Source organism: Phaethon lepturus, unplaced genomic scaffold (genome assembly GCF_000687285.1).
Source record: "Phaethon lepturus isolate BGI_N335 unplaced genomic scaffold, ASM68728v1 scaffold55079, whole genome shotgun sequence".
NCBI classification, from domain to species: domain Eukaryota; kingdom Metazoa; phylum Chordata; class Aves; order Phaethontiformes; family Phaethontidae; genus Phaethon; species Phaethon lepturus.
The window spans coordinates 20,097-28,839 of NW_010565168.1; the positions used below are offsets into that span (position 1 = coordinate 20,097).

At 36.1% G+C, this 8,743-nt stretch overlaps 1 protein-coding gene across 1 annotated transcript in view; it reads right to left on the reverse strand.

Moving 5' to 3' along the window:
* Positions 1–7,466, reverse strand: part of TMEM56 (transmembrane protein 56) — an 18,288-nt gene extending 10,822 nt beyond the window's left edge. The window contains exons 1-2 of the mRNA XM_010295086.1: positions 7,299–7,466; positions 2,592–2,681 (exon numbers count right to left, since the gene is read on the reverse strand). Coding sequence (XP_010293388.1) covers positions 2,592–2,681; positions 7,299–7,453 — 245 coding nt within the window. The 5' untranslated portion in view covers positions 7,454–7,466. The remainder of the gene's footprint in view (positions 1–2,591; positions 2,682–7,298) is intronic.
* Between the last annotated feature and the right edge of the window lie 1,277 nt (positions 7,467–8,743).

The following is an 8,743-nucleotide window of genomic DNA, read 5'->3' on the forward strand; positions in this document are numbered from 1 at the left end:
CTAGTCTAAAATCGGAGCATTTCTGTAATGTTTTCAGGCTACTGGGGCTAGAACAGTGCAAGAAAGCTGTCTGAAGGATTCCTGGACATTTACTTACAAACTACTGAAACTAGATTCACAAATGTTTCTTGTATTGTTAATGAAAGGCTCCTACAGAAAGGCTTATGCATCGTTCATATCTGTAAATGACCAAGTCCCACAGCTTAAGCCTGCATTTCAAAAGGGCATTAGATTTCCAGACTGAGCAGCCTTGCAACACTCCATCTGGCATTTCCCCTATCATTTGGTTCTTTCCTCTTCGGTCTTATTAAATTAAAATCAAGCCTATGTGGATTCAGCTAAGAATCAATGTAATAACGATAAGCAACTTAAGACTTAATATACAGCTAAGCCATAAAACAGAATGAAAAAAATGTTAAACCGCTACATGGTCAGCTAAGGCTTTAATTACTGCGTACTGGGAACCAGTATGACATATGGAGGAATGCATAGACTAATGCTAGCCATATCATTTTTGAGTAATCTAGAAGTCAGCCTTAGAAGAAAATGTACATCTGCAAATTCTGAGGAAATCACCCTACGATTCTGGCTTCACTAGCTGAAGAAAGCCTAACACAAAGTTATATTTTACTCACAGGCTGCATACAAGTACTTGTAAAGCCATGGGCAGTATTGTTTGGTCTTCCTTTGTATTTAATCACTTGCATGAACATGAATTCAAATCATTGCAACTATTACACTAAGTGATACTTCACACATTTTAAAATTATTACTTTAACAACTAAAAATACTGATTTCCGCACCTAGAGTGTGTTCTGTGCACTTATAATTGACAAATTCCTGAAACCACTAAGATTATTTTGACTGAGAAACAATTTACAGAAATACTGCCATGAAATGAACCTGAAGCTTTGATTCAAAACACACGAGATATATTTCCACTAGATTTTTAAATATATAGAAAGTTTTCCTTACTCTACCAAATGTAAATGAAACTACTGATAGCAATCATTGTAAACAAACAGAAGAAACCCTTTAGAATCAATAGTAGAAATACACAAAAAAATAATCCCCCAAATGCAGAAGGATTTTGTCTTTCAAGATTTCGTGTTTTTACATAATCTAGGATGCTACGGCTCCATAAGTAAGATTAAATTTTCAATGCAGTATACAAAAACACCTAATATAACTTTTCTCAAACTTACTAAGAATAAAAAGTGGTTTGATTCCTGCTTAATTTGAATTTTTTCTGGAATTATACCAGGAAAATTTAGTAAATGTGAAGAATTCAATTTATTTATCATTGCCAAGAGGCTTTTATTTCTGCCATTCATGATTTCTTTTGTACTGTTTAGAACAAGGCCTACTCAAACAAACCAGGATAAAAGCTTCTATCTGATAAAGCTTACCACAACACACACTGAGAGTTTCAATAACGTTCTGCTTTTCACCACGGTTAACAGATCTCGTAAGATATTCACATTGTATTTGGTCTCTCTAAAGATACCAGAATGCAATGAAAAAAATCCAAAACAGACAACAATTTAATCATATATCACTACATACCAAAAGAGGCCAATGTTGCCTAAATTTGTGTTATGAATTAGTGTTACATTGATTAAAGCTACATGTCAGTGGCAGAGCACTTAAAGCACCCAATCCTAGCTAGTCCACGTTGCATTGTCATTAGTTTACAATATCACAATTGCAGAACAAGCATCAGATGTTACATTTATGTAAGTTTAAACTGACTCACAGTGCAGTCCTTTGACAAGGTTAAAAGCAACAGTCTATGACAGAAGTATGAAATGAAACTTAAAGTAGTTAGTTAGTCTTCAGGAAAAATATGGCCTCTTCCTTCTATAGGGAAAAACGAGTTCAATGTCAAAACACCAATAGCAATCTATAATTAACTCAACTGAAACAAAGCCACCTTGTCCCTCCTCCCTCAAGAAAGTATGAAACGAAAGAATATAACTAGAAATCAAGAAAAGATAAGCTTAATATAGAATATTTTAACTAGAGAAAATATTAGAAGTCCATTTATTAAATATCCTATTGCTTGTGAAGACTGCACTTGAAGCTTTCATATTTCTTTTAAAACAAAGATTGGTAGAAGTTTTATGGGAGGCAGAAATATAAGCATTTCAATTTATCAATTTAGACATATATATTTTATACATATAATAGGTCCCTCCAGCTTTTTCCCCCCACACACACTCCAGACCTGCAACAGCACTGCAATTTCACTTTAAAATTTTTATAGTAAATAGCATAGTTTCAGTCATGCCAACTTACAGTTACACTGTTGGTTCTATTCTTTAGTAATTTCATAATGCTATTTCAAATCAATTACTTGTATATTATCTATTCCACTTCACAGAGACACAATGCACTAAGACATTAATACTGACAAAATAATTTGTAATTATCAAATAGTACAGGCAGAAAAATGGACATATCACAACTGTGTATTTTGATGGGAAAGGAAACAATTATTTCACTAATTAATACACTGCAGGATTATTTTTTTCCTTTCTCAGTTATGTTATTTTATTGTGTAAACACAATGTATATGTAACACGCCTTACCAGAGACGGTCAGCATTAACAGCTTCATCATACAACAAAATATATAGGCAAAACCCACCAACCACCAAGGCATGGAACGTGGACACTGTCCTGAAAAAGAGATCACAGTCACAAGATGGTACTGCCAGTCACAACTTTATCTACTGTGCTTAAGGCAGGAAGGCAGGATGTTTCCAAAGACATTCTGAACTGCATCCAGATACCTCTGTGGAAGACAATCATCTCTTCTTTATGCTACATCCAACCACGTATACAATCACAGTGAGAAAGAGAGTCAAAAATACGGAATCTATTAGATTGGAGCAGGGTGGGGGTGTTAAATAGAAAGTATGGTCTTTAAGTAATTGAGATCTGAATTTTCCTCCAATTATCCCATACGTTAATGAATCCTTAAAGACAATATGACAACCAGTTCTCTAACAAATACTTACTGTATTGTCCTATTTGCATTCAGATTGGCCCGTGAGTCCTGCAGCAGCAGGTTTCTCCTTTCAGGCACCAAATTAATAGATGAGCCATAATAAATCTGCCAAGTTCAGGTTTTGGAAAGAGGAATGTTAAATGAAAAATCCTATCAAGGAAAGTTTCAGAAAGAATTTCTAGTGTATTTGAAGTAGTTTCCGGTTTTCAAGGAGAAAACTTGTATAACAAAAGGTTGTATCTGAGGTGTAACAGCTACAGGTTCAGATGAACTAGCAGCTCACAGCGTTACTTTAGTTTATACTCCTCTTGTCCTATATAAAGTCACAGTAATCAGAGTTGCCTTGTCCATACTTGGGTACTAAACACTTTTTTTGTTGGTTTGTTTTTTTTTTCTTTTTAATACAGGCTGCATGCACACTGTAGATAAACTCTGAATGTTAACAAGCACTTAAGGAGAATTACCTATTTACAGAGGCCCCAGCAGGGTTTCTGCCTGCACACATTTTGAGTCCACATGTATTCTTGGAAGGTAGAACAACGCACGGGTCCAAAATGCATAACCTTGTTTCTCTAGCCATGAGTTTAACACTACTATAAGATGCATCTAATACTGTGGAGCTACTGTCTGTTTTTCCACTTACCAATTGTGACTGGGAAAGAAAATAATTATATGCCTAAATAGCTCTACTGAATCATGGATCCTATTGGAACGATGAGAACTCTAAGTTCTGCGTGATCAGACACACCACACACCTTTGCACCACATTCACAGCATTAACAACATGCACACAAATGTATTGATGCTGTTAGTTATTAGCCTTGTCTTTGTACATATTGAATACGTGTATTCTGAAGTTATTAGTATTTTAAATGTGCATAAGTCACTCTCAGGAGTCTAAACGCTAACAAGACTGGAAGAAAACATCTTACTTCTTGTGGAAGACTTTGCAAAGAAAGAGTAGGTTATAATCCCTGTAGGTTATAATCCCCTAGTCTGTTTTCATAAATTATATTATAGTCTATTGGCAGTAGAAGACTCTGTAACTTTTCATAAAAGAAGTCTCTATTTACAATTTGTTTAGAATGTCATCATGCTACTTTCAGCAGCTTTTTCAATAGCATTCCAAAAAATGAATGGAGATTAATATAATATGAATAGTCAAACGTAACAAGCTGGATGAGAACATTTACTAACCATTATAGCATAGGCTGCTTTTTTCTGTCTTTTTTTTAACAAAGAAAGCAAATTTAGTTATCAGAATTCTAATGATAAATAATAGTTCAATTAAAATATCTACTCTTGCAACACAGAATTAACAGAGAGCTAGGAACTTTGCTTCCTTTTTAAAACAAAGCATGGCATATAATATTAGTGTTTGAGAAATACCTGTGAATTTTGAACTTTAGGAGAGGTTAATGCTGAAAGAAGTAAAGTTTGTCCTAGAATATAGCTCGTTAGTTTACAGTTGCAATTTGTCTTGGAAGTGGCTGTTTATCCTAACCTTAGTGTTTAGAACACAAGCTATACATAGGCACAGCACTTGAAGGGGGAGGAAAGAAAAAAAAGAAGAAAAAAAAAGCGTATTTCCTCCATAACTCTGGACTTTGACGTTCCTCCACAGAAGAGGGGACAGAAGAAGGAAACTAGTGCAACAACTCCATTTTAATATGGAATCTAGGTCAAACTATCAAGCTCCATATATTTCCTTGCAATTACTGTCAAAGCTTGCATCCTTCAACTCATTAAACTGCAAAGAAAAAGTTGCACTGATAACTTGCATACTTGTTTCGTTATTATTGAATATGTATGTATATTTTTTCACAACAGCTTAATAGAGTACAAACAAGGATTATAGAAGAGGTGACAGGAATTTATGCACAACAAATTAAAGAGTTATACTACATTTCTGTCAAAGTATAGTTTTTAACTCAAATTTGAGCATCTACATAATTAAGATTCCAGAAGCAATTACTTTACTGGTTCTTAATTCTTGGAAGGTCAGAATGAACAAATTGACAGTAAAGCAAACAACAGTCCAGAACTGCAGCTCAAATCCTTGATTACAAAACCCTCCAAACTGTAACACTATATTTTCAATGCTACAGCTCATTTCAGGCAGATGCCCTCTTCCAGACCCAGCTGAGCTGATAAAAATGCATAACCATCCTCTGTGCCAGTTTCCTTCAGGACTGCCAACAGAACCATTTGTGTGAGCACTCCCTACACCAACCAGTTCAACACAGGACAAAATAACAATCACCTACTTTTAAATCATTTAAGTTAACCCAGCTCATTTTACTGGGAGATGGTAACTTTCTCTACCTGCACAGCTGTCTGCAGAGTACATATATGTCCATCCACGTTCTCTGAACATATAAGATACTCCCTGGTGTCTCTTAATTTTGGTGAAACACTGGAGTGATGAGACAGTTTGACAAAACACTGCGTTTGGTTAGCAGAGTTAACAGTTTTGTAGAAACACAAGCACAGTTAGCCTTTTTTTCACTTCATGCCCTCCTCAGGTATAACACCAACAAGCCGTTGATGAACGATGCTTTGTGTTTCATGCCTTCTAACTCCAGAACTGGATGTAGCACTGGGCCATGACTCATGTGTGTGCTAACATCTACATCCTGCTATCAAGCCCAAGAAAAAAAATGTGGAAAGAAGTAAAAAAGGACACAGCCTGGGGTGCTGTATCAACTTGAGTAGTTAAACACCTTACTACAAAGTAGCCCAGAGATTAGAGAGCAGCTTATTTCTAGCACACTTGTGATGTGTGAAACAATTCATATGTTCTTACGCAAAGCACTACAACTTAGCATAGCGCTACCAGGCATGGGGTAAGTTCTCAGAAAGCCTATTATGCAATTCAAGGGTCACTTGTGGCTTAAAGACAAAAGTTCAGCTCCAACATAACAGTTTGGTTTAGTTTCCCTGTCTGCCTCTATTGTCAATTGTAACACAGAGTTAAACCTAAGATGTACTGAGATCATGAACTGGCATCCTACAAAGTTGTTCTGGCAGATAGGTAATTATTCAAAGATCAAACTGAAATTAGGATGGTGCCTTTAAGAACACTGCAGGTGGACATTTGTCAAACTGAAAGGCAAGACTATTTGAGTTGCTAATGCTGCCTGGAACAATGGAAACAACTTTAAAAAGGATCCACCTGATATTGCCTTTAAACAGCACTGAGGAGGAACAGTGATACGACCAACACATTTTGAGTGCAGTGACAGCCATACAGTACATGAGCTCATGGCTCAGCCATACAGTACACATTTTTGAGCTTCAAATTTGAGAAACAACTGGAAAATATTTTAAAGTTGTAATAGGCTACTCAAGCATAAAGTTATACTGTATCAATTCATTTCAGAATTGATTGTGCACTGTATATACTCTTTCATAGTAGTATATTGCAAATAAAACCTTAGTGATCATCCCATTTGCAATTACTACCCTATACTTCCTTTATGGCTTAAGAAAGGAAAGCACCCAGGAAAGATTCACAGGGTTGAACAAGTTTCTAACAGCGCTCTGTCTGAGGAGACAAGTATAATGCAGGTGGATCCATCCCAGTGATGGAACTGCAGAACCACAAAGGGAGCAAGGAAGGCTTTTAGACTGAGTTTCTACAACTCCTTCCTGAATGTGTGCCTTGTGTCTGTCATAGCTTCCCCCTTCTCTTTTTGTAGTCTCCTTCCCCACCAACACCTAGATGTACCTGTCTAACCTTGCCTCACTCCAATACTACACCAAAGATTCATCTAATTTCTTGGAAAATTCTAACTTATAAAAAACAGGTTGTAGTGTAGTAGCACCAGGCGAACAGAGAGCAATTAGCTTTGCACCCAAAAGCATCACGAGAAATACACTAGCATTCAGAACATGGAATAAATTGCAATAGTTTTGATTTTCATGTATGTTTGGGGGAAGGGAATTTTCTTCTCTCTTTACTAGAAGCATCACAGAGAAGCCATTTAAAATTAATCCATTTCAGCTTATTACCTCTCACCAGTTACTGTTTTCTTTTTTTACTGACTTTCACTTGGGCATCACTGTCTAATAAAGTGTTTAATGTACAAGTGTTTGTAATGCTGTGTGTTCGAGAAGGGGCCTCAGCGTTCTACATTTAGAATTTGTCAAGTGCCTAGAGCTGTCACTCTAATCTTTACAGATGTTTAACAACATTTTCTGCAGTTTTATATATACACACAGGTGGTTCAGATGTTGACAATTTCAGGTAGGTCATTAGCTGTAGTTTGTTTTGAACACTCTACCTTGAATTCCATTCGATCTTCCTTTTTTGGCTGAGATTGTTAAAACCAGGTGTTACTCGTGTTGACACCCAAGAACTTAAAACATGGAACAGGAGCTGAAATACTGTAAAACTGGCAACAGCAAGGCCAATAGTCAGGTTGCTCAAGGCAGCCATTGTTCTTCAGCCTGTGAAGAGAAGCAGAAGGTCATTTCAGTCCATTCTCTATTTAACTATTTTAAGCAGCCACGGAAAGTATTTTTCACAGCTAACTTACCAACAGAAATATTATTCATTAAAAGTTTCATCCTGTTCAATGTTTCTACTTAAGCCTCAATAGTATAAAAGTATCCCCACACTTGTATATGTAAATTTGCATTTTTGTTTTGTGTGCTTTTTAACATTTGCATACTATACCTTGTCATTGCCTAAAGTTGCATGTATTTTATCTACATAGAAAGGGCAGGGAGGACCACTGACCAGTGCAACTGCCAGCTCAGAAGCCTCCACTCCTGTCCCAAGAAGCTCCAAAATTAAAACTCATCTCACTCTTACCAGATTGATTCTAAAAAGCAACAATGAAATCAGGTAGGCACAGCAGAGAGATTTTCAGGTCAGCCTTGGGAAGCAATAGCCTCACTGCAGCTTTATGCTTGTATACTTTACAGAGACAAGAGTTCTCCATTTGTACTTTGTTCACAGTTGAGGACTTCCCTCTGTGATAGCACATGGGCTATCGTATTTTAGCTTTTTTCTTCTTCGCATGAAGTCTAAACTTCACATAATTTCAGAGCGCACTGAAAAGCTTCCTATCATCAGGGCTAATGCAGTTTTCAGATGCTGGATGTTTAGCTATTTCAAGAGGTCTAAATAAATAGCGAAACACTTCCAAACATAAATGTCAGTCTCTAAATGCTTCAGTCATTTCTTCTGAGTTGCCAATATTTTGCAAGACTGAATGATATTTTCCCAGAAGCCACAAACTTCTGACATACATCTCTGGTTTGATGGTGTCATGAAATGTTTTATATTCCAAGACTGGCAAAGGTTACAAACTCACAAAAAGTCAATTTGTATTAAGTTGAACCGAAAACGGAAAAAAAGCCAAATGGCTTCATTTAAAAATATTTAAGTCATTATTCTAGTAGCCATTTAAATAACTGCTGTCACTTATTTTAGTTTTACCGAAGAAAATATCTAAAACTAAAATGCAGACTTAGAGGGAGCGTAAGTTTATGTTACTACAACAACCTAATGGTCAGCAAAAACTAATACAATTATATAATAAACTTATGTCCACCTTTAGTTCACAAGTGTTACAGAGTGAGGGAACATGCCTTGGATCTTTTAAATTGTATTTGCATTGCAGATGGGAAGAAACTTGAACTTCGGGGGGGAAAAAAATAGAAAAGTCCACCAGTTAAACTAATAACTTCTTAAAAAAAAAAAGCACAATATTCTCACTTG